Consider the following 26,370-nt stretch of genomic DNA (forward strand, 5'->3'; position numbering starts at 1 on the left):
AAAAAAAGTACATGAGTCACCTCTGATCCCCACTTTTGCTGGAGTGTTCTTTTACCTTTTTTCATCTTTACAGTTCTATTTCTACTCCTTTAGTGATTATTCTTAAAATTTTAATATGCATACTTAAACTCTGAAGCTCATCAACACTTTTAAAGTTTCTCCTATCTCCCACATTATTGTCAAGTAGTACTTTAAATTCCACCTTGTTTTTAAAATCTCATTATTTATTACTCCTACGGTATTTTTATAGACAATGCTTATTTTATTATAGTTTTGTTTAAATAGATAAAATAGTCCTGCTAGGGACTTCCCTGGTGGTTCAGTGGTTAAGAATCCAACTGCCAATGCAGGGGACACGGTTCGAGCCCTGGTCCGAGAAGATCCCACATGCCATGGAGCAACTAAGCCCATGCACCGCAACTAATGAGCCTCTGCTCTAGAGCCCGTGAGCCACAACAACTGAGCCCGTGCGCCACAACTACTGAAGCCTGCGCACCTAGAGCCCGTGCTCCGCAACAAGAGAAGCCACCACAATGAGAAGCCTGTGCACCACAACAAAGAGTAGCCCCTGCTCGCCGCAACTAGAGAAAGCCTGCGCACAGCAACGAAGACTCAATGCAGCCAAAAATAAATAAATAAATATAAAAAAATAGTCCTGCTATAAAATTCAAAAGGAATAAAAGACTATACAGTGAAAAGTCTCTTCAACACCTCTGTACCCTGGCACCTAGGTGTCCTCCCAATAGTTTGTGTGTATCCCGGAGGTGTTTTACGCATAAAGAAGCAAATGTATATTGTACTTTTTCCTGTTTTATACAAATAGAGTACCAAATCATACATAGTCATCAACCTCTTTTTTCATTTATTGTATCTTGAAGATGATTCCTTATGAGTTAGTACTTACTCTTTTTTTTACACGAGTATAATTTCAGTCTGTTTACCAACACGTTTACCAATTCCTTTGTTCACCACGCTTCTTGCAGTCCACTCCTTCCTTTTGGATTCAACTGCCTTCTTTCTGGAATAAATCCTATGAGTTCTTTCAGGAAAATCTGAAAATGTGTTTTTCACCCTCTCATTTGAATGCTAATTTGTCTCTGTATAGATTTCAAGGCTAACATCCTTTTTTCTTTTTTTTTTTAACATCAATTCTTTTCAACACTTACAACTTATTTTATTGTCTTCTGGCCTATATTGCTGCCATTGAAAAGCCTGCTACCAGCGTAGTTATTCCTTTGCAGGTAACTTTTCTTCTTAGTCCCTTTTAGATTTTTCTCTTTTCTTTTGTAGTTGTACTATATGTCTAGAAACAGACTTGTTTTTATTCACTCTCCTAGATATTTGTTACACTTTCTTAACTTGAGGATCCATACCTCCTTTAAAATTCTGGAAAAATCTCCAAATATCTTCCTTCCCCTATTCTTTATGTTGGATCTTCTCATTCTATTCTCCATGTTTCTTAGCCTTTTCCTATTTCCCATCCCTTCCTCTGCTATAACCAGGGTATCTTCCTGATTTATCTTCTAGTTCACCAATTCTCTCCTCATATATGCCCAATCTGTGGTTTAATCTGTCCACGGGGCTCTTAATTTCATTAACTATACATTTTTTTAGTTCCCCAAAAGAGTTAGCTTTTCAAATCTACTTTGCCTTTTCCAGTGTCATCTTTTCTAATGGTTTTTATGCTTTCCTCCCCCAGCCAATCATTTTAAATATTCTTATTCCATAGTTACCATCCTACATTAAGTTTGTGAGGGTGCTAAAGCTCTAAGGTTGTGTCTACTGACTTATGCTCACAGTGGATTGTTTTGGACTTTTGATCATGAGTTCATTTGAGTGGAGTTTGTTTCTTCTGTACTGTAGGAATATGATGCAGGCTTGGGTTATGGGTATGTCTTCCTTCCCCAACCAGGTTGCCATAATGTCTATGTGCTTTTGTCAGTCTTTTTCAAACTGAGATCCTCAGCCTCCTAGGGACATACATACCTCATATTTGAGCTTCTTAAGGTTTCATTGGAACAAAGGGAGCAGTCCAGTGGCAAATAAATTTTGCTGTTTTAAAATTCTATGTTCTATATCTCCATGACAAGTGAGAAAACTCAACCACTGGTCCTGGGGATTCAGGGAAATAATAATATAATTACAATAACCAGTTTTTGCCAAGTACAGCACTTAGTGGCACATACAGATCATTTAGTTCCCTCAACAAACCTATGAGATAAGTATTGTAAGGCTTATAAAGGTTATGTAATATGTTCAAGGCTGTAAAACTGGTGTGGGATAAGGTAAAATTCAAATCCAGATCCATCTAGAGCCCAATCACTTAATCACTATTCACTCAACAAAAATTTACTGAGGAATTACTATGTGTCAGCCTGTGCTAAGTGATGGGTCTAGTGGTAAAAAAAAACAGATATCTTTCTTCTACCTTTCAAATTATCTGTGAGGGACTACTGTTTCTGTTTTCCTCTTAATTTCCAATTTGTTGCAGACCAATATTTTAGTTAAAGAAATTTAAGAGGACTTCCCTGCCAGGTCGGTGGTTAAAACTCCATGCTCCCAATGCAGGGGGCATGGGTTTGATCCCTGGTTGGGGAACTAAGATCCCACATGCTGCATGGCACGGCCTTAAAAAAAGAAGAAAAAAGAAATTTAAAACATTGCATCAATGTCAAACTGCTATAAAAGTTTCCTCTCAATTTTTGTTTTCATCTCTCCATGGGCTGGTAACAAATAGGTTGCAGACCAGCCCCACCTGCAGGCCACTTTTGCGTAGCACCGCTCCACAGTGTATTGGCAGACCATCTGAGGGGCTTTGTGCAGATTTTTGTGATGATGATGACAACTGTGGGTGAATAACAAAGTGGAGAAGACACTTCTGACAATGGTGGCTTGTATATGGAGAGCAAGAACCTTCTAAGAAGGTATCATTAAGTATTTTATGTCAGTCTTCCTCAGCTAGTAAGCATGAAAAGGAGGAGGCGGATAGAGATTCAGCAGATAGCGAAAAGGCCACATTACAGTCTAACTCTACACAAATCTGGCAGTTCTCCTGGTGAAGAATGTATATGACCACTTGCTTCCTCTGTTACTCTAGTCCTCTGATAGGACAGGACAGTAGGTAAAGGGCCAGTCAGGAATACTAATCACAAAAGCTTAGGGAAATTTATTTGCAAGTTTTCTCTCCTCATCACCCTGCAAACAACTGGATCACATCATACAATGGCATGCATACTTAGGAACTAGCAAGCGAACACTTTAATATTATACCAAATCAAGCAGTAAGATAAAGCTGCTGAAAAGTATTTCAAAGCCAAATGACTTATGGATTATTTGCACCATCATTCTCCTATTATAGTAAGCAGGGACCTGATCACACACACAGACACTTAGCATATTGAAACCTAAAATACATTTATCTTACTATACTTTCTTTTAAGAATACTAAATACTACTAACTTTAAGATTTGTAAAGTTATAAAGAAATTTTCTATGACACGGAATATAAAAATATATTCTTATTCCTCTTTATAAGTTAAGATAGATTTCCCAGGGGAATTCCCTGGCGGTCCAGCGGTCAGGACTCCAAGCTCTCATTGCCGAGGGCCCGGGTTTGATCCCTGGTCGGGGAACTAAAACCCTGCAAACTGTGTGGTGTGGCCAAAAAAAAAAAGATAGATTTCCCAGGAAACAGCTTTAAGGTTTGCCAAAACTTGTGTAGGACAGACTAAATGTCTAAAAGTGTCTGACAGCTACTTTCATCTTAAAGCATCTGAGCAGGTATGGTCACGACATTCAGTATTTCAGATTTTAAACTGCAGTCTTTATCACTATTAGACTCAGAACTACATTATTTTCCTGAAATTGTGGTTTATTGTAATCTTAATCCATTTTCTCAAAGACCATTCAACAACACATTTATGCTATTCCAGTAATTACCATGCTACCCAGAAAAACAAGTGAACAGTTTATTAAGAATTAAATGAGGGTATGGAATGTGATACAAGTAAGACACTCAAGATGGATATAATAGTACTACTCACACAAAAATTTAAATCTCTTAAAAAAAAATCACAAGACAAAAGAAAAAGCAATTCCATCATCAATAAAGTAAGGTATTCCATGCAAAAACTTCAAAGAAATCCCCAGTCACCCCCAACCACCCCCCAAGCTCCTAACAAAAAGCTATCTGAAATATTGCCATGCTAACATATTAACCACAATATAATCATTCATAGAAAAGCAACACACTAATTAAGCAATGGATTAGATGAAACAACACAGGCCGCAATATCGTAAACTCATAGACCATGATGATTTTACATGATAAGCAATTCCAGAGTCACTCATAGGGTGAGCAATATGGGCTAAATGTTGAGAGATAAGGTATGTAAATATAAACTCCATTAACTCATCTCATTATCTTCTAATTATAAAACCTAGCTTCCAGAACCTGAAAAATTACATAAAATTTGGCATACTCCATTTGTGTTCCAAGAATGACGTTAGGATATCTGCCATTATTAGAGAGCTGTATAAAGCACTTCATGGTCAGGAATTGACCTCTTAAATGATCACAATTTACATCATAGAAACACAACTCCAGATATGCAATACATTTACTGTGATTAACTCTTACTCAAGACAAGAAACATGATTTTCTAGCACTTTATGTACAAGTTACTGCAAAAGCCCAGTTAATTTAGAGACCGAATAAAATGTAAAACAAATGTGAACTGGTACAGAGAGTGAAGGGGAACAGCCTCATTAACAAAGATTTAATAGGTAACAATCTTGCCTTGACTTCTGAGAGAACTACAGTCAACAAACAGACTGCCAAGCTGTAACTCATGTCTCTGTACCAAGATGCTTTAGCATATTTCATGGAAAAGATAGTTTTATGTTAAAAAATAGGAATGGCATTTTATGGGATAGCATTCCCCTCCACAGCTGCCCAACGAGCCTGGTCACCAGGTGGTGCATAAACAAAGCGTTATTTCCAAGTGGGTGTACCACGTCATGATGAGGCAACCCAGGAGCGGAAGCACCCATTTCACTGCACCTGCCTATTCAGGAGGCCAGGAGAGAACTGGGACACCTACATTTCATGGTTTTGGGTTGAGCTTACCTATGGTGTACAGACTGGCTATAAGTAAAACAGTAAGGCCAAAGAAAAAGAACAGGAGAAAAATAACTTCAGAGAAAAAACTACCCACTCCCATCTGCTATTTTTTTCCCTTTAGATTTAAGCTAATTAGAACAGGCTGGAAAAATTTCAGGATTACCCTTCCCACATCTGAAAATTCAACTTCCTATTTACATTCCATGAAAAGAACACTATAATTGTTCAGTGGCAGGATTTAGCCTCTCTAAAAAATAGAAGCTCTTGTTCTAATTTTCACAAAATGACATGAGAAAATTTTCCAATGTGAAACCCAGAGTTTGAGGCTAGTAAAGAAGTGTCTTTAATAATCAGGACCATCATAGTTAGAGCTCTTTGGAATGTGTGTTATACATACAAAGTTATCACAAATTAAACTCCCAGAGTATTTATGAAACAAGCTCTTAAATGGGAAAGACTTCTAATGAGACATAAATGCTTCCATCAGCAAATTAAATCTGATGAATCAATCCTTCCCAAGTGACAAGGTCTCTGCTAACGACTCAACATAGCCTCTGGAATCAAAGGTAAAAGATCATTCAATCATGATGATGCAAGATGAAGTACAGATGAGCAGTACATATGAAAAAAATCTGTAAACCGCTGCAGTTCTAAAACAGTAGATTTATATTACAAAGCAATGTAAATAAATATGGGGCTAGTACAAAAGCTCTTATTTACAGTTTTACAAATGAAACTGTATTCAGTGTAAATACTGTGTTTTAAAGAACACAGTACTATATTAGTAAAATGAGTTCTGTTGAGGGGAATTACAGTTTCTGTTAGAATCAATGTATAACGTATAAAAGATTCAAGTTAACTCTGTTTATAATTTAGTACAGACAAACCCAGTTTAACCTGGAATGGCATCTGTTAAAGTGCTGAAAAACAGGAAATATTTAGAAAACACTGTACATTATTAAAGCTTTATCAAGTCAGAATGTTAAAATCCTTTCACATTTTTAACCTTTTGCCACAGGCTTGTGGACAAGATGATTTTTCTCAGCAAAGGAGTAAAACTTACGAGGCCACCAGCTGCTTAGATGATTTTAGGTTCAGTGTTGCTAGTTTCCTAAAACAACTATTTATCCATCAACCATACCTTCAGGCCTTACAATCTGGTAAGTAATTAAATATTCAGGATAAGCCTAGAAGAGAAAGATTAATTCAAATATTGGTAAACAAATTTTTTGAAAGGAGACTTATTATAAGGATTCCTAGGGAAGAGGTTCTAAATTAGTGCTGTGGATCAGAATCATCAAAGGGCATTTTCCCAAAACAGCCTTACCTTGACTCCAATCCCTTAGACTCTCAATCAGCAGGTCTAGGATGAGTATTAAGCATGCGTTTGTTTTTAATAACTGAGGTGATCCTGATACGTATCCCCAGTACACAACGCTCTAGAGATGCTTTTGACTGGATCTATGTCACTAAGAGCAAGAGGGAATGATACATTTCTTTGCTACAGAGAGGTTATCTATTAAATATAGGATGCTAATTATATTTTACAGAAGCTAAAAAAAAAAAGTATGGTTGACAAAATCTGAATAAGGTCTGTAGGTTAGATATATTACATTAATGATATTTTCCTGATTTTGACAATTTTAAGGGAATGTCCTTGTTTTTAGGAAATACACACTGAAGAATTTAAGGGTAAAGAAAGATGCCTATTACCTACTTCCAAGCAGCTCAGAAAAAAAAAAAGTATACACACATACAGTAGGGAGAGCATGATAAAGGAGAAAGAGAGAATGCTAAAATGTTAACATTTGGAAGATCTGGGTAAAGGTTATTATTTATTATTTTTGCAATTTTTCTTTAAGTCTGAAATAATTTCCAAATATGAGTTAAAAAGAAATCCAGCTCTTAAGGCAATATGCCTTGTCAATTTAAAAGATTAGTAAGAGGTTAAAGTATGGCTCTAAAGCATTTTTGAAGATGAGCAAATAAAACTGAATTACCTGTTCTCCTCTGTAAATTACATATTCAGCTAATGCTAGTCCATTTACACTGGGTCGACCAGTGACTGAGTGATGTCCTGGAGGAGAATGTGCCATTTTCATTGCACTGAACTGCAGGAAAGACTTTCCCAAGGTTACCCGGCAAAAGAGCAGCTGCCTATAACATGTGAAAAGGAAAAGATCTCCCTGAAGACAAGTCGTACGTGACAATTTTATTTATGTACACTACATAGCTTTTTAATGCATTTATACATGAACACTTATGATTGTTTCTATCATTTTACCCTTTAAAGAACTTTGTAAGAATGTCTTCTACTACTCTCACTAATGAAAGAATTTGTCACTTTAATTAATCCTTATTTTAACTATAAAATGATATCTTATAGCGATTGTAATAATCTTAAAGTGATATAGACTGCCATCCTGTTTGTATCCCAGCAAAAGCACAAATCATAGCCCAAGTGGGAAGGAGGAGGAGGTTTTAAGGGGCTTCCATGAAGTGCCTTACAAAGTTGAACATTTACCCAGGTAAGTCCCGTGGATTCCACTTTCAAAATGTATTGAAATCCATTCTCTTCTCTTAACTCTACTGTCACTGTTGAGTCCAAATCACCAAAATTTTCACCTGGACTGTAACAATGGCCTTTGAATTTTCACCTGGACTGTAACAATGGCCTTTGAATTTTCACCTGGACTGTAACAATGGCCTTTGAATTTTCACCTGGACTGTAACAACGGCCTTTGAATTTTCACCTGGACTGTAACAATGGCCTTTGAACTAGTCTTTCTGTTTCTACTGTAATTCTTTTTTTTTTTGCGGTTCGCGGGCCTCTCACTGTTGTGGCCTCTCCCGTTGCGGAGCACAGGCTCTGGATGCGCAGGCCCAGCAGCCACGGCTCATGGGCCCAGCCGCTCCGTGGCACGTGGGATCTTCCCGGACCGGGGAACGAACCCGCGTCCCCTGCATCGGCAGGCGGACTCTCAACCACTGCGCCACCAGGGAAGCCCTCTAATTCTTGTCTAAATTATTTTCCATCCAAGCAATCAGTGATTTAGGGAAAAAAAACCAACAAACAACAAAAACCATAAATCAGATCGCATCGCTTTTCTGCTTAAAACCTTTTAGAGGCTACTCACTGTGCCTAGAAGAAAATCCAAATTCCTTTTAGTGGCTCTAAATTCTTGAATTTTACTCTGTGTTCATTATGCCCAGGAGCATTAGTTTTTCTTCCCACAGGCCAAACTTTCTTGCCCTTTGGCCATCAGACATACTGTCTCCTCTATCATCTAGAATGATATGTATTCTACCACTCTTCTACTGGCTAATATTCATTTTTCAATTTTCAGCTGAAATGTCACATCTTCAAATAGGTCTTCCCTCACCAGAAGTTTTAAGTATTACTTTCCCACTCCCCACAGGCATATGATTGGCCTTCCTTAGATCCAATGAACTTTTTATTACTTCATTGTTTCTCTAATTTCCTTTTTTCTATATAGGAGAAGAGGAGATTTGGTGGACTAATTGATGATTCTGTCTCCAAAGAAGACGGGCTATGTACTTTTTATTCTAAATATGCCCTATGGAAACCTTCTTAGCGTTTCTTTCTTTCTTTCTATATATATATTTATGGCTGCTTTGGGTCTTCATTGCTGCACATGGGCTTTCTTTTTAGTTGCAGAGAGCGGGGGTTACTCTTCGTTGCGGTGCGCAGGCCTCTCGTTAAGGTGGCTTCTCTTGTTGTGGAGCACAGGCTCTAGGTGCATGGGCTTCGGTAGTTGTGGCTTGTGGGCTCTAGAGAGCAGGCTCAGTAGTTGTGGTGCATGGGCTTAGATGCTCCGTGGCATGTGGGATCTTCCCGGACCAGGGCTCAAACCCGTGTCCTCTGCATTGGCAGGCGGATTCTTAACCACTGTGCCACCAGGGAAGCCCTTCTTAGCGTTTCTAATAGATTTTCTATTATAGTCACAATCAGTCCCATGATAATCCAGCATACAGAAATCTTAAGTTAATAAATAAACTTATTTCCAGACATACAAGCATTCTACTCCAAAGACAGCTGAGAAGAGGTACTCGAACAATGCTTACTACTAATACTAATAATCAGAACTATTTAGCCTCCAGATAATATATGACAAGTAAAAGTAGCAATGTTCAATTTACAGAATCTCAAGAAATTACAAGCCTCCTAACCATTCCAACTTATGATCTAAAATAGAAATGGGTGGGAGGTCATACCCAAGAGGACTGACTGTAGATACCTATGTGAGTCTAAATTTAGGGGGCAAACAACAAGAACAAAACATAAACAGTCTTTGTTTCCCTTCAGGACTACAGTCCTTTACCCTTGGTAACCTTTCAATGTCAGCTGGGAAGGTTTTAAAAATCCCATGCACAGACCAGACCCCAGACCAATTAAGTGAGAATCTCTTGAGGGTGGGACACAGGTGTTAGTTTTTAAAGCCCCTTAGGTAACTCCAATGTGCTGCCAAAGCTGAGAACTACTGCTCCAGGGTTTCTACATCAGTGATCAGAAGCTTCAGCATCAGCTAGGAACTTGGTAGAAACTGGCAGAAATTCAAGTTCTAGGGCTCCACCTACTAAATCAACAACTTAGGACGCATGGCACCGGAATCTTTGTTTTTACTAGCTGTCTAGGCGATTCTGAGCTTGCTCATGTTTGATAGTTACTGTTCTAGGTCTTTATAAGCAGTGTCCTAACTATAGAATAAACCTCAGTAATTAATCTTACTTGATTTTTCAAATGGTGAAAGATAATTTATTTATCTATAAGGATTTTATCAATTAGACCCAAGTCATTTGAATGATTTTAACAACTGAGTTAGACCAGGGTAACTGAAAGTAGGAAAGAAGTACAAAGTAGTTCTTTGATAATGTGCTTTCTAAAGGGGCTGATGTATTTTATTGTAACTTTTTGAGTAGTAACATCACAGATTGAGGATTAAGATCACTATCACACTGGAAGAGAGACTCCCTCACACATTGCCATGAAATGATTAGGTGTAACAAGTAATGCCATTTTAGCCTTTGAATACTAGATTTTTAAATAGTCCACAATAAAATCTCTTTCATGCCCAGTGACATCTTCTATTCCATATTCTAAAAGCACCATATGCTCTAATGATTGAATGAGTTGAATAGGTCAAGTGTGTAGAACTGTGCTTGGCCCATACAGATCATTTAATAAATATTAACCATTACTAGAACTGGTGAGAGGACCAAAAGCAACCTGAAATATGACTAGCTTGGATTCCTAAAGTTGTCCGAGATAATGTTGTGCCCCCCAAATTTCTCAAATTTGAAACCAGTTCTTATCTGATTCTTATCAAAATAAACGAGAACAAGTGATCTCTTACCTGTGGCAAATGTAACAAGATCTGTCTTTGTGTACTGGACACCCAGTACCTCCTCCGATTCCATACACATACTGATTGCTTTTGGAAGAGTTTTCAGCAAAATAGATCCCAGCTCCAAACATGCCACCTATGTAGGCATGCCTTTCGTCAAAGCCTTTATGAATGATTGCATTCACAAAGGGAGACCCTAAAATACATACAAATACATAACATTTTAAAATTATCTTAGAAGAAAAAGAACAAAAGCTAAAGCCTCTTAGAAGTTAAATTCTTAAACATATATACACCACCACCACAATAAAGCAAATTCAAAACACAAGGGTTAACAAGTTAACTGTCAGCTAGCTCACCACCCTAGAATAAATAGTTATTTTAGAAGAATGGCTAATATGAATGAATGTTTCTAATAGGGTGGCGGTTCAGATGCCAAAGTAAGGACAATACAGATTCAACTAGAAAAACAAACAGATCACCTGAAATATCAATGCTAGAGTTATCAAATTCCAGGCCCCAAATTCATACGTATCCAGACCAAGAGTCTCATAATTCACCTCTTACGGCAAGGCTGAATGCAGTTAGGTCATGCAATGATGCCCACATCTGTGTACTTTTTCTAGATATCAAAAGTGGCCAAAGTGATCTTTTCATGTTCATTTTCTTCTTTACACCTCTTCTCTCCTATCCTTCCACTTCTCTGCCTTTTATCACTTGCTAGTACCAGATTTCAACTGTAAATGTGGTGTGTTCCTTCTTTGCCTACATATTGACTTCTTTCTCCTCCTTCCTTGCACGTGTGCCAAGAAGGAGCTTAGCCAAAGGAGAGGAGGTACTAAGCATGGGTACCAGGCCAGGGAGTGGAGTGAGGCTGGGGGTTGGGAAAAGCCAGTATAACACAACTAACTGATCCATCAAGATCAGTGTCCCTGTTCATAAAGGGACAGGAAAATACACTGAATTCCACTTTACAGAAATACTGAAGAATACAATAACTTATTTGAATTTGGAAAACCCAAAACCATTTCTATTATAAAACAGAAAAAATTATTCATTACAACCATCAAGTCAATACATAAATAAATATGCTCTGTGCCAAGAAATTATCATGATGATTTTTAGGGTATTGGAATGAGAAGTACCATTTAGATATTATATACCAATTCAGTCTGCTATAGCCATTCTTCCAGGGGACTGTGAAATTTAAATGTTGTGTTTTATAGCACTTTACCAGTCTCTAAAAATTTTCTGCAATCAAAGCCAACTGAAGGAACAGACTGGACCGATCATGGATAATGTGCCTGAAGACTTGATAAACACTACAGTAATATCTATATTAATCTTTGCTATAAACACGAAACACCAATCATCAACACCTACCAACTTGCAACATAAACAGGAAATTTCAAGAATGACAAGTAATGGTGCTCGCAATTCAACAAAAGTTCTCAGAAAACTCCATAGGTTCAATGACAGTGGCTCTTTTCGCTGAAGTTACATGTAGCCTTGACACTTAGAATCAGTCAGAACAGGATGCATATATTCTTCTGAGGCAATTTTCAGATCTTATTTTAACTTTAATTCACCCAACCAGTTAAAAGTAAAACACCATTTTTCAGAGTAATCATCACACAAAATCAACTATATTAAAATAAAAGGGAAAATATGAATAGTCAACATTCTCATTTCTACACTTTTTCTGTTATGGTAATCCTATTTATACACGACCCACTGTAAAACATAAAAACTCAAAAAAGACGTTAAAAATACAGGGACTTCCCTGGTGGCCCAGTGGTTAAGAATCCGCCTGCAAATGCAGGGGACACGGGTTGGATCCCTGGTCTGGAAGATCCCACATGCCACAGAGCAACAAAGCCCGTGCGCCACAACTACTGAGGCTGTGCTCTAGAGCCTGTGAGCCACAACTACTGAGCCCATGCGCCACAACTACTGAAGCTCACATGCCTAGAGCCCGTGCTTCTCAACAAGAGAAGCCACTGCAATGAGAAGCCCGCGCACTGCAACGAAGAGTAGACCCTGCTCGCCGCAACTGGAGAAAAGCCCATGCACAGCAACGTAGATCCAACACAGCCAAAAAAAATCACAAAAAAATATAAATTTAAAGATTTACAGAAATACTATTTATTTTTTAAAAATGACATGAGGAATATACAGATTCATTATTATTTCAAACCTGACAAAAAATGCGGAGGAGGATGGTGGTAGGGTTGGGGGAGAGGAACCTTACCATGAAATAGCATTCTTTCATTTGCATGGTTGTGGTTTTCTTCAGAAACTTCTTTCCTCCTGTGAGTGTATCTTTCCCATAGTTTCTTGTTACAAACTTTCTGAATCTTTAAAAAGAAACCAGAAAAATAAAATCTCTACATCATAATAATTAATCTTATCCAAAAATGGGCCACATAGGGCCAGAAGAAAGGTAAAACTTTTCTCTGAAATATAAATTATGTGTTATTTTTAGTCAACTAAAAAACTTTAACCCAACCGTAAAAATGGAAATATAGGTACATTTTGGAAATCAAAAAACTACAAAGGGGAAAAAAGCTATATGTAAAGGTCAAGAGTACTGTTAATTGATTAAAATACTTCCATTCTCATTACTTTAGAATTATTACTAAAACACCTCCAAATCAGACATGCTGAGTTCTGTATGGAAGTATAAGAAAGAAAATACTATCCTTTCCCCCCTGCTTTATCTGGCTCAAAGTACCATCTTTATCTGTTTTTAATTAAAAATATTTGAAATACACAAGTCAGAATGGCCATCATCAAAAAATCTACAAACAATAAATGCTGGAGAGGGTGTGGAGAAAAGGGAACCCTCTTGCACTGCTGGTGGGAATGTGAATTGGTACAGCCACTATGGAGAACAGTATGGAGGTCCCTTAAAAAACTAAAAATAGAACTACCATATGACCCAGCAATCCCACTACTGGGCACATACCCTGAGAAAACCATAATTCAAAAAGAGTCATGTACCACAATGTTCACTGCAGCTCTATTTACAATAGTGAGGACGTGGAAGCAACCTAAGTCCATTGACAGAGGAATGGATAAAGAAGATGTGGCACATATATACAATGGAATATTACTCAGCCATAAAAAGAAACGCAATTGAGTTATTTGTAGTGAGGTGGATGGACTTGGAGTCTGTCATACAGAGTGAAGCAAGTCAGAAAGAGAAAAACAAATACCGTATGCTAACACATATATATGGAATTAAAAAAAAAAAGGTTATGAAGAACCTAGGGGCAGGACAGGAATAAAGATGCAGACGTAGAGAATGGACTGAGGACACGGGGAGGGGGAAGGGTAAGCTGGGACGAAGTGAGAGAGTGGCATGGACATATATACACTACCAAATGCAAAATAGATAGCTAGTGGGAAGCAGCTGCGTAGCACAGCAAGATCAGCTTGGGGCTTTGTGACCACCTAGAGGGGTGGGATAGGGAGGGTGGGAGGGAGACGCAAGAGGGAGGGGATATGGGGATATTCGTATATGTATAGCTGATTCACTTTGTTATAAAGCAAAAACTAACACACCATTGTAAAGCAATTATACTCCAATAAAGATGTTAAAAAAAAAATTGAAATAGCCACACCAAACACACACACACACACACACACACACACACACACACACAAACACATACACCTACCTAGTACTCCCTCTATCCCTCCCTACCCCTCCAATTCCTAAAATTTGTCTGGAGAAGAGTTAAAGATGGATACTGGTTTCATTAGGAGTACTGTCAAAATTTACAATCCTAGTGCTGTTTCTTAGCTGTATTTAAGGGTGCTACAGCCCCCTGCTGGTCCTAGAACACATCTGGGAGCTGGTGGTTTTAGTCTTGGTTCAAATTAACTCAAAATACCATCACAGACATAATCAAGGCACACAACTGGCATAAACAGAGCTCATTAATGTTTAAAAATAAAAGGGAACAAAGTTTTATCAATGAAAAAACTTTTATTAGATATTACATTAAAATACCTTTATAGAGGAAGAAAACAGCATACCTCCCAAATTCAGTAACTTTGGAAATCAAACACATATTCTCTTCCCTGCCTGCACCCTTAACAAACCTCTACACATTCTGTTACTGCTTGCACACAAAAGGGACTTGACTGATATTTGCCTGTAGTAGGAGTAATTATTTGTCTTATTAAAAATTACTATATATATATCCATGAATAGAAATCTCAAGATGTCACTCAGGTCATACTATGATATGAACTAATAAAATACAGCTCCCAGAAGAATAACCGTTTCACCTGAATAATGTGTTCTTGTTTTATATCATCTTATTTCTAAATAGTATGAACAGAGCAATCTCAATGAATAATTTTAGTATTCACTAATTCTAAAATATGACATCTATTAGTATACTCATAATAGTATATTATTGTGAAACAGTACTACAACACAGCTGAAAGATTTGATACTGTTCACCTTTGAGTTTAAAATTTAGGTATTAGAAAGATACTTGCCACATTTTAATTATAACTCTAACTCTTATAATGATTAAGAATATACCAATGTAGTTAATAGAAAATCACTATGCATCTCAAGTAGAGTATGCAGTTTGGTTGCTATATAGCTTCAACAACAACAATACAAACTAGCAAAGCTGAAAAAGGTCCTGAGAAGAGTAACTGATATCAATAACAGTCAAGACTCTCTTTAAAACATTTTTTTTAAAGACTATTTTTGGAAATATGGAAGGTATACAAGGAGTACTACTAAAATTACCAAAAATTGGTGTATGTGGGGACTCACAGAAACCTGGAGTAGTCACAGTTAGGACAAACAAACCATGGTGCAATTATAAAGATGGGAGTCCTTCCATGAGTCACAAAAAAATTCAACTTTGTTACAACAGAGTACCTTAATAGTAGTTTACATATTTAAAGTCCTAAACCTGCAGGATTTACCTTTACCCCAAGATAAAGCATAATCCCTAAACTTAAATATGTTCAACAGAGGCTGAACTAGTGTTTAGTACAGAGATTTGGGGATCTTAACCTTCCAAGGACATATTCTTTCCCAAAATATCCCCATATGCCCTGTGAAAGACTTATTGGGCTGGACAGATTACATTCTTGTGAAAGTTAATCATGGCTTCAGGCTTTGAAAACTATGGTCTCAGCAAACTTTATTTCCACTAACTTATTACCTTGAGAATATTGTATCTGTTGAAGATTCCACCTGCATGACCTCCATCTCTGTGCTCTCGGACTGTACTCTGCATCTGATGGAAAAATATTCCAAATATACGTGCATTAGCTTTTGTGTTTTTTTTTTGATTTAGGGAACATGGTTCTTGACTCACATGATTCTATTTTTGAGAATACAAAATGGGTTTTTAACATTTTTGTTGTTTAAGGAATGAATTCTATAAGTTCACACGTACTATTTTTGAAAGACAGCAGATAGCTAATACAATCAATCTAAAAATACATATAGGTGAAAATTATACAATGCAAACTACAGGAAGAAAAAGAAACAAGCAGATGCATAGGTGAGCTAAACATACAAAGCCAACCACTTCACATACCAAAAAAAACCCCAATGATTTATTTGTTCCCATTTGTTTTGCTCTAATAAAGCACAATTTGTATTTCATTGAGAGTTGGAGTTTCCTGAGCTTTAGAACTAAGTCTCACTCAACTTTGTATCTCTGTGCTCAGCTCACACATTTAGGGTATGATGTTCTTCAAAGTGCAAGGCAGTATTCTAAGATTTTGGTGGATCCAAGAGTTTTATGGAAAGAAAGCTAGAAAAAACTTTCCTAGATAAGTAGCATTCACATGTTCTGGGTCTTGTCTAAGATACTGGGCTTTGCAATTGCCTTCATGAAGGAACAAAGTATTAGCAACCTCTTCTTCAACAGAATTCTGTGTATTAATTGTAGTGCTAAACCAAGTTATTAGAATTAAGGTTTACTGAGATAGTGTACTTTAAATGCTGATTTCAGAAGTTTTCCAGGTGGTAAAGAGTTAGGGACATTAAAAAACCCTGCTACATACATGTTCAAGTAGATCTGGAAACTTCTGGGAAATTTAGCCTACTGAACCAACATTTATTTAAGGTATATGAACATACCTCTTCCTCCACAGACTGAAACTCTTTATCATCAGGAGACAGATCTATGAGAATTGTTCCACTTCCAGAGGTGTTCAGAGTTAAGTATGGGTTAAGACCTATCAAATGAAATTTAAAGGTAAAAAAATATTTGCCAAAAAACCCCCCAATAAACATCAACCCAAAACAACCACCTAATTTATCTGATGCTTACTACCGATTTTAAAAAACTTTTTATTTTAGGATAATTTAGATTTACAGGAAGGCTGAGAGCACTCAGAGTTCCTGTGTGCTCTCACTCCACTTCCTAATATTACCATCAGGAACATTAATGTTTCCTTAATGTTACCATTTTACACAATCATAGTACACCTGTCAAAAATTAAGTAAAGTTCAGATTTTATTCGGATTTCACCAGTTTTCCCCACTAATGTCCTTTTACTTTACCAGGATCCAAACCAGAATATCACACTGCATTTAGATGACTGTTTTTTTAATCTTACAAGTCATAAGGGTTTTGTGAGAATAGTTCACAAAATCTTTCTATTCTTTATTTCCTGTTTGTCACATGTTTTCTTCTTCAAATTATTTCCTTTATTAACTAGGCAGCCCTTTCAGCATTTGGTCCCTTTATTTTTTGTAAAATTGAGGAAGAAACTTGCGTGGCCTTAGGTAATTTTAAATCATCCAGGAATGAGAAGTCATAAAGTCTACTAATGATGGAATGCTTATTCTAACCCATGATAGATTCTTTAATTCAGCAATGAATTTGTCATATTTTCTGAATGTCAACAGTCAAGATAATCATATATATTTTTGTATCTTTACTCTCACAAAAGCTTTTTAAATGGAATCTTAAAACAGAATTTTCTAATTTCTTTGTTACAACTGTAACACAACTCTCCTTTAATCTCTACAAGATCTCCAGAGCTCCACTGTTTTCTGAGTTAGGGCTCAGATGCTTTACTGCTGGGTTAATGCATGACGGTTTGCCTCTGGAGACTAAGAGCACTGTTCTGGTCTGAGTAACAGTACTACCACCAACATGCCAAACTCTAATAAAGATGTATAGATATGGCTGAATTACAATGTCTACAGGAAGTATGGAGACTATACAGAGAAGGTATTTTATAGAAAAAATACTTAATAGAATAAAGTCTGTGACAAACACTTGACTAAGCCATCTTCTAATGGCCTCAAGAAGACATTTATCAGTGCTGAAAGATGAGAACAAGTAATCTATTTTTTAAAAAAATAAATTTATTTATTTATTTATTTTTGGCTGCATTGGGTCTTTGTTGCTGCGCGTAGGCTTTTGCTAGTTGCAGCGAGCGGGGGTTGCTCTTTGTTGCGGTGCGTGGGCTTCTCACTGTGGTGGCTTCTCTTGTTGTGGAGCATGGACTCTAGACGCGTGGGCTTCAGCAGTTGCTGCGCACGGGCTCAGTAGCTGTGGGTCACGGGCTCTAGAGTACAGGCTCAGCAGTTGTGGTGCAAGGGTTTAGCTGCTCTGCGGCATGTGGGATCTTCCCGGACCAGGGCTCGAACCTGTGTCCCCTGCATTGGCAGGCGGATTATTAACCACTGCACCACCAGGTAAGTCCCAGAAAAAGTAATCTACTGACTTGATGCACTGAATGATAGCTAAGGCTGTTAAGTCAGCGAGATGAGAGAGTGTCAGAAGCTTGCCACTGGTTCCATTTTGCAAATTGGGTATAATATAGGTATAGAATCTTGGCTTCAAATGAAAATGAGGAAGGTGGTAACTTTATGTAGGAAAGTGACCCTGATGTGCTAGATCAGACAGTCATTCTGTGTCATGATGTTTCTCCTCCATGTAGGAATGAATGTTCCTACTAAATTGTAGCTGGATGTTATCAGAATGACCAGAGGCAGCACGGAGGTACGTACCTGACACTTGAAGGCGGTGTACCTGTTTCCATCGTTTCCTGAGCCTTTCAACAGTCTTAACTGCTATCCTACCAGATCCAGTGTTTTCTAGTAGAGTCATGATGCCAGTCCACAACTGAGGGTTCTAGCTCCTCTTCATACTAACATTCCAGGGAGCCATGAATCTTCCCTCTTCTTTATCTCATAAAATTTTGTCTTCTATACTAGAAATATCCAAGACTATCTCGCATTTTAAATGTTCTGCCCCAGTTCCTATCAGGCAAGTAAAGTGCATCTACCTTTAATCAATTCTATTCCAGAATTCCAGTCTAAAACATTCTTTAGCTTGAATCACCTGATTTTCAAAGCTCTCTTTTTTCTTCTTCAAGAGATGGACCTATCCTGGCTAGCATACATCCTTCCCTAAAAATGCTCTCAGTTTTGCTAATGGGGGTTTGTCTTTAACCACAGTTGTACAGCCAGGTCTTCAATTACAGGATGTTTCTGACCCTGGGGTACATCACTCCCTCAGTTTAACAATGAACTTAAAATGTGGTTCTGACACCTAAAATAATTCATCTTTTATACTCAAGACCTGATATACAGGAAGTGTGAATATCTACTGAACAAATGCAATTTGCATTTTCCTAACATATCAACATTCAAGAGAAATAAAATATTTTTCAACTTTGTTTTGCTAAGTTTCTTTAGTTGCAACATTACTATTCCCCAATATTTTTTTTTTGTTTTTCTTTTGTTCCCCAATATTTTTACTGCAAGTGTTTAGAATTTAACTACAACAAAAGAGATTCACAACATTATTTTATGGGCAGGCCTGAACACCTAGTCATTACCTATTATATTACCATAAGATATTAGATATCCAAGTTTCAGATCTTTTAGAACCATACAATTTTTGAGCTACAATAACTTCAGAAATAAGTGAATGGAAATAACGGAAAAAACTTCAGAGATAAAGCAACACCCACATTTCTCAATGGCCCAGACACTTCACTTAGGTTCACAGAGTTAAAGGTAGCAGCTCAGGAAGCTTAACAGTGGCAGATTTAAGATTCGATCCCAGGTTTCTGGAATCCTACTCAGTATGCTTCTTATTAAGTGGACTCTCTGTTACAGATTTTAAAATTATCATTTACTAAGTTGAGGGCTGCCTTTGTGCAAGCTGTTAAACTGATGATAGCAATGACTTAAAATGAAATACCTTGTTGCCCAGAGATAAGTCTCTCAACTCCTTTAATTAGTTTGTGTCTATGTCCATAAGCATTGATTCCAATCTCCTTCAGCTCCTTGTGCCCCATCTCAACTAATACATCCAAAGTGATCTTACAAAAGAGAATGAAACTGTTTAGAAGACTTGTTTGGAAGACATTCATATATTGGTGTTCTCACAATGTATTAGATTTATCCATTTATTTCAAATTATTCTAAACAGATTAGAAATGAAAGCACACCAGCTGTTAAACTGAAACTGAAAAGATGCAGATAATTAAACAGAAAGTTGAGTCATGAACTACCAAAAATATCATTATTTTCATTTAATATAAGAACCTGAGCAGAACTAAACTGTAAAACAAAAATGCATTTTCAAATTAGCCACATTTAGGCACACTATTTTACCATCACTCTGCATCCAACCTATTTACACAATGTCTTAATGTAATGTTCCTACAGACTCTGGACTATGCTAACTGATAACTTGAGCATCATTGTTCAAACTAAGCCTTTTACCTCAAATATATTATTCCCATTTTGTGAAACTGAAGACATTCTTTAAAATCCTGTATTTTTTTTACAAATCTTCCATGAAGCTTTCCCTGAACAGTCCAGCTTGTAGTAACCCTTTTTTTCTTATAATTTCTATGCCAAAAACTTGACTCTTTATATGTTCTTGGTATAGCTCCCTAACTAGATCGAAAGTTCCTTAGAGGTGCAAGTCTATAATAATTATATTTTCTGGACTCAAAAAATCAGTGAATGTATTCTGACAGAACACTTTAAATTAGGACTGTTCTAGAAACGCCCAGATATATAGTTTGTGTGTCTATGTGTCTCCCCATAGTGGCTAGCAAAGTGTCAGGCTTAGAGTGGGTAGTGACTGACACAACAGAATTGAACAAACTGAGCTCAAGGATAACTTACTTTTAAGAAATGAATATGCTAAACTTACTCAAGAAAGCTATTTTACTGCTACTACATAAGAAACAATTTTTATGTGCTAATAAACTAAATACATATTCCAAGAACAAGCCAAATTAGAAGACTGACTGATTTCCAGTCTCTTAAAAAAACATCCTTTTCACCCCTCAACAGGCTGAATGGTTCAGGGCATTTCAAGTATGTTCTATTTTTCCCTTGAGGTTCCCCCAAACACCAAACCAAGCAAAACAACTCATGTACTTACCTGTTCTCTCTCAAATATATCCATTAGGTGTTCAAGTCCAAGATTCCTTACAAACTGAGTTATGCTAAAATCTACTCCTGGAACTAGAAAATAAAAAAAATCACAGTACACAAAATTTCATATCAGAATAACGTGTATCAACATTATAACAGCAAAGTTTTGTGACATTATTACATGCATGAAGAATGTAAAGATGAAGCAAAATATTAACAGCCGTTTGGGATATAATATTAAACTTAACATCAAAAATTGCAAGGAGAAAGCTATAAAATTTCAACATTATTAGAAGAGAAGAGTTAACCAATGGGGAACTCTCATGTTACAAAGATATCTTCTATCTTTTCTTTTTAAGAAATTTTATTTTTAATTGTATCTTTCAAATATGTTTCCATACAGCTTAAACTAATAAAATGTTATATGTCAATTATATCTCAATTAAAAAAGCAAAGTCTCCCTATCTTTGAAGAGGTAATAAGCTATTTTACAAAAAAAGTTTATGAAAATAAGTTCCAGTGTTGCATAGGGTGAGATCAATTTTGACAGGTGAAAGGTAAAGAGACTGTAGGTATGTGTCTTTTTTTCTTTTCTTTTTTTTTTGGCTGTGCCACATGGCTTGTGGGATCTTAGTTACCCAACCAGGGACTGAACCTAGGCCCACAGCAGTGAGAGCGCTGAGTCCTACCCACTGGACCGCCAGGGAATTCCATTTCTTTTCTTTTTAAAAAATGATATTCAAAATTAGGTATTTTGATGTGGGGTTAAAAGTATTTCATAATTCTGTAATAGTACACTGGAAGAGATAAAGGCATAAGTACTCAACCAAAAGGACTTCTATACCTTTCAAAAAGTATGTTTACATCTAAAGAGTAGGTTAGCAGCAGAACACTCATCAAGTCTCATCGCAGAGGGAGAAAGTTTCATTAGGAATTCTAATACTAATGTAAAGAAAACAATAAAAGGCTAAAACTTTTAGGCTATGTTAATCTGATACTAACAGTTGTATCTAAGGTTAAAAAAATGGCTTTTTAGTAATCCAAATGACAATATGTGGCTACAATACCAGTTATTTTGGCTGAATGTCTCACCTTCCTTTTTCTCCAAACTGGAAGCACCCTCTGTTCCACTTGAACTAACTACTGAAGACAGTTCAGAAAAACTGCCGGATAAGTTGTCAAGGCTGCTGGCTGCAGAAAGGCTTGATGGGCTGGATGGACCTGAAGACAGAGCATCTGCAGTGGCTCCTGGGCTTCTCACGCCATTGAGCACTTGAGATTTATAACATGAAGGCAGAGCAGAAGGGGGCATGGCTGCTGTCAGGAGAGCACTGACATCATCTGCCTAGGGTATATGTCAGAGAGATGAAATCTGCAATAAGCAAGTTTTAAAATTCTATACTATACCCAACAGAACGCATTAAAAAATATGAAAAAAACCCAGCAGATTTGCACTAGAATTGCTTATTATATAAAAATTATTTTACAAAGTGAACCAAATAAGTAATATTCAGCTAAATAAGTGATATTCAGCTATTGAACATAAAACATTAATACAGAACACATCTTCTGAGACATACAAAATAAAACTGTTAAATGTGGCAAAGCAAGAAAAAAATCCTAAGATACCATGATTGAAAAGCACTGAATTTTAGAAATATAAAATTTAAAAAGATTTAAAATCTTTTAAAGGCATTCTGAAGACGTAATTCAATCTACATAGAACTTTAGCAAACAGAATGAGGTGTGTTTTTTTTTTTTTTAAATATCCAGTAATATATTTGTTCCTCAAAACTGAACATTTGGAAGGGTAGGAAAAAAGATAATCATTTTAATCAAATCTGCTAGAATGGAAAAAAAAATCCCAACTTTACTGGTATATTAATTTGTTTAATAAGTAACAAATAACTATTCTTTAACAATGCTCAATTAAGACACTAAGTAATTAACATTCAGCAAAAGTAAACAGTACTTGTTTTCATGGCTTTTCATTTATACTGCCTTTTCAATCCTCACCCTTTTCTTCCCCTGAATCTGAGGACTCCCATGACACTCATAGTTGGTATCTAACACTTAAAAGTAACATTAGCACAATTTTTGGGGTGCTTTTTATGTACTTGATACCACGCCGAGGACTTTAAATATATCACCTCATTTAATTCTCATATTAACCAGATATATTTTACCTGCATTTGGAGATTAGGTAACTGAGGCTTTGAGGTTAGGCAACTTGCAACACTGTACAACTGTAAATGGTAGAGCTGGAATTCTAAGGCAGGTCTGTTTGATTCTAAAACCCATGCATGTTTAGTGCACCCTGTTTCAATGTCACTTAATTATATCTCGTGGACTAACATGTGCAGACTGAATTAGAAAAGGTCACTTCTAAGGTAGTTTGGAACTGGAAGGATATTTCTCTTAAGAAATAATGTTGCAAATATGGTTGGGTTGTCAGCCTGCTGAGAAAATTCAATTCAACCCCCAATGCATCTGAACTAAATCAGCTTCTCAATGTAACTTGCAACAGTGGAATCTCAGTAGAAAGCAGTGCGCAGAAGAGACTCCCCTTCCTCTCCACCTCAAGAAGAATTTCTTCCCCGTTTCCCTCCACTGCTCTGGGTCAATGTCTTCAGTGGCAGAGGCAAGAGAAGCACTTGCATCACAGTGGCCAAAGCAGAGGTTGGAGGCCACAATGGAGACACCTACAGGAGTTTCCTTGGGAGAGGAAAGAAAAAAAGACTTCCCATGGAGAACTGGAGGAACAAACTTGTTTCATGAACAGTTTTGGTGGGGTAAGCAATAAAATCTTTGCGATGAGGCAGTGCTGGGAGGGAAGAAAATCTCTATAAAGGCAGGCTTTGCGGCTGCACCCTGAAGGCGATGTTCCCAGCTGGGGAAGTTCGTAAAGACCCATGGGCCTGTAGCATCTTGTGCCCTATGCACTGTAACAGCATCCACTGAGGGCCTTGCCTGCTTGTTTCCTAACTAATGTAAGCAGCTATACCTTATACTTCTTTTTCCCATTTCTAAAAGTACTCAGCTTACAGTAACTGATAATTCTATTATTTACTCATTATGTTTTAATACCAAAGAGGTCTAAAATTTAAATTGGGCTAAAAGCCAGATTTTGCCACATTCACCATAAAGACATTTTATATATACCAAGTGAATTTTAAAAAGTCAGGAAAGCACTGAGATTTTTCAAAGAGCCCATCACTTACTGAAACTAAATCTAAAGGTGTTTGTCCTTCCTGATTTTTAAGAGTTGGATCAGCTCCATGGGCCAACAATAAAGCACAAAGCTGTGTTCGTCCCTTTTGGGCTGCTTCGTGCAAAGGTGTGAAAGCCCATTTGTCCGTAGCATTGACACACGCATTATACTTTATTAGTAAAGCTGCTACATCTACATGCTGTAAAAGAAAATACTCCTGTTACAGTCGGAAATATTATTTTATTGTACTTTAGTTCTTAAAAAGAAACCAGCTATATACCTATTTTTCCAGTTTCAAACTTACTCTAGAATGAAAAACTGTGTTTTCCCCCCATCATCATAATTTATGGGTAGCTGATTAAAAATTACAGTAGTAGACATTTACCTAACTTGAGAAAATATCTAGAAAATCATTAAGAATTCTACACAGGAACTAAATTAATAGGACTTTAACAGTTTCTAATTTATTTAAGTGTTATAACTGCTAAACATCAATTTATAAACCAGCAGCTTTCCTTAATTAATCAACTGAAGATGGTCAATACTGATTGTTAACATTCAAGGCTATTATAAGTCAGGAACAACGCATCTCATCTCTACAGATTCGTATGAATCCCAATGAAGTTTCTGGGCACCAACAAATAAACAAAATCACCAACATCTCACTGAAAATAAGATGCATGTGCTAAGGAAGGCAATACAACAGAAGACAAAACGTGCTGCACGTCACATGGCAAGCTACAGCAGATTCGGAATTGAAACCTGGAAGTTATTTAACCTCTTTAGTTCTCATATTTACTTCTCTGTAAAATGAATTCCTTTTGAATTGTAATACTGATTTTCACTTTAAAAATTTCAGACATTTTTAAAGGTAACATGAAAGAACTTACCCCATAAGATGCTGCATTGTGTAAAGGAATAAGTCCTCCTTTGTCTTGAGCATTCACATCAGCTCCATGTTGTAGCAGATACTCTGCAACTTCTAAGTTATTATAACCAGCTAATTTAGAAAAAAAGTAAAATTACTTGTTAATATAAAAAATAGCTACATATATGTATATATACAAAGGATAGGATTTTTAAAATAAGAGATTTTTATAGAAATCTGAAATTCTCCAATGGAGTCTATTAAAGATTTATCTTATGAAAAAAAAACTGCCCACGGGCCTCAAGTTGGAAGCTTTCAGTAATGATACCCATTTGTTTTGGAGACTCTAAAGTTCTATTGACTGTTATACTTAAATCTTTCCTTTTAAAACCTTCTTACCAAAGTCCCTGCCTTCATAGTTATTGTATACACAACTTCCTGAACTCAGGTACATGGTCTCAAGGCTGCAAGCAAAAGACATCCAATCATATAAAAGCCAAGTTAGGAACACAAGTGGCTAGCAGAGCAGAAGACAACACACCAGTGTGGGTCTCAGGGCCCCATTTCCCCATAAGGCCACAAGGACATGCTTTTTGCTAGAGAGAACGTAAGGGTGCATATCTCTACAAGCAGCAGAATCCATTGCTGCTAAAGCCATGAAGTAATAAAACTTAGTATTTTAAAAATGTACCGTAACCTCCCAGCTGTCATTTTGAGAACTGTCAGCTATCTTAGTAAATGCATGCTCACGGTAAAGTATGTATATTTTATTTGACACATAATCAATAGTTTGAAAGCAAATCTGGAACTTAATTTTGTCAGCATAAAATCAGGTATCACTTGAAACTTTAAAATAGTTCAAAGTATTTAACTCATTCATTTTTACTGTAGTTTTCAGCCTTTTGCTGAAAGAGCTAAAGCAAAACAAACAAAAAAAATTTAGTAAGATCAAGTGAAGAAAAACGAAACTACAAAACTACCATAAGCTAAATACTACACCAAATCCAAAAGTCCTTCCAGATCTCAAGGTATAATACCGCCTAAGTAAGAAACATTTTGTGTATACAATGTATTTGCCACTTACAAAGAACACAGACTTAAATAGTAATATTAAATGTTCTAGGTAAGCTACCATAAAGATACAAAGCTGAAATACGCAATTATACACAGCACAGCACAATTCAAATCAGAGGTCAGGCCACATTTTGTCTTCCATGGACTAGAAACTCCTGATTGCCAGTGGAAGAAGAAAAGCTTTACCTCGCTTTGTTAGCATTTGTGGCTTATCACTTTTAGTGCACTTTTAATGCTCTAAAAGACACATAGATGGAGTAATTATTTTCCTTTGCCAGTGGGGTTCCAACTTACATGGGGTCATAATTTAAAGGTAAA

At 36.7% G+C, this 26,370-nt stretch overlaps 1 protein-coding gene across 3 annotated transcripts in view; it reads right to left on the reverse strand.

Moving 5' to 3' along the window:
- Window positions 1-3,954: 3,954 nt before the first annotated feature.
- TNKS2 (tankyrase 2) overlaps window positions 3,955-26,370 on the reverse strand; it is a 62,862-nt gene continuing 40,446 nt past the window's right edge. For 2 of the 3 annotated variants that reach the window (XM_067710016.1, XM_067710015.1), the window contains 11 exons: window positions 25,001-25,110; window positions 24,121-24,309; window positions 21,992-22,244; window positions 20,907-20,989; window positions 19,707-19,827; window positions 16,619-16,716; window positions 15,690-15,764; window positions 12,740-12,845; window positions 10,498-10,684; window positions 7,123-7,279; window positions 3,955-6,309 (listed from right to left, as the gene is read on the reverse strand). In XM_067710016.1, coding sequence (XP_067566117.1) covers window positions 6,247-6,309; window positions 7,123-7,279; window positions 10,498-10,684; window positions 12,740-12,845; window positions 15,690-15,764; window positions 16,619-16,716; window positions 19,707-19,827; window positions 20,907-20,989; window positions 21,992-22,244; window positions 24,121-24,309; window positions 25,001-25,110 — 1,442 coding nt within the window. In that variant the 3' untranslated portion in view covers window positions 3,955-6,246. Of the gene's footprint in view, window positions 6,310-7,122; window positions 7,280-10,497; window positions 10,685-12,739; window positions 12,846-15,689; window positions 15,765-16,618; window positions 16,717-16,752; window positions 18,152-19,706; window positions 19,828-20,906; window positions 20,990-21,991; window positions 22,245-24,120; window positions 24,310-25,000; window positions 25,111-26,370 lie in introns of those variants that run through there. The other variant, XM_067710017.1, reaches the window with a different exon arrangement.

This window comes from Pseudorca crassidens, chromosome 16 (assembly GCF_039906515.1).
Source record: "Pseudorca crassidens isolate mPseCra1 chromosome 16, mPseCra1.hap1, whole genome shotgun sequence".
NCBI classification, from domain to species: domain Eukaryota; kingdom Metazoa; phylum Chordata; class Mammalia; order Artiodactyla; family Delphinidae; genus Pseudorca; species Pseudorca crassidens.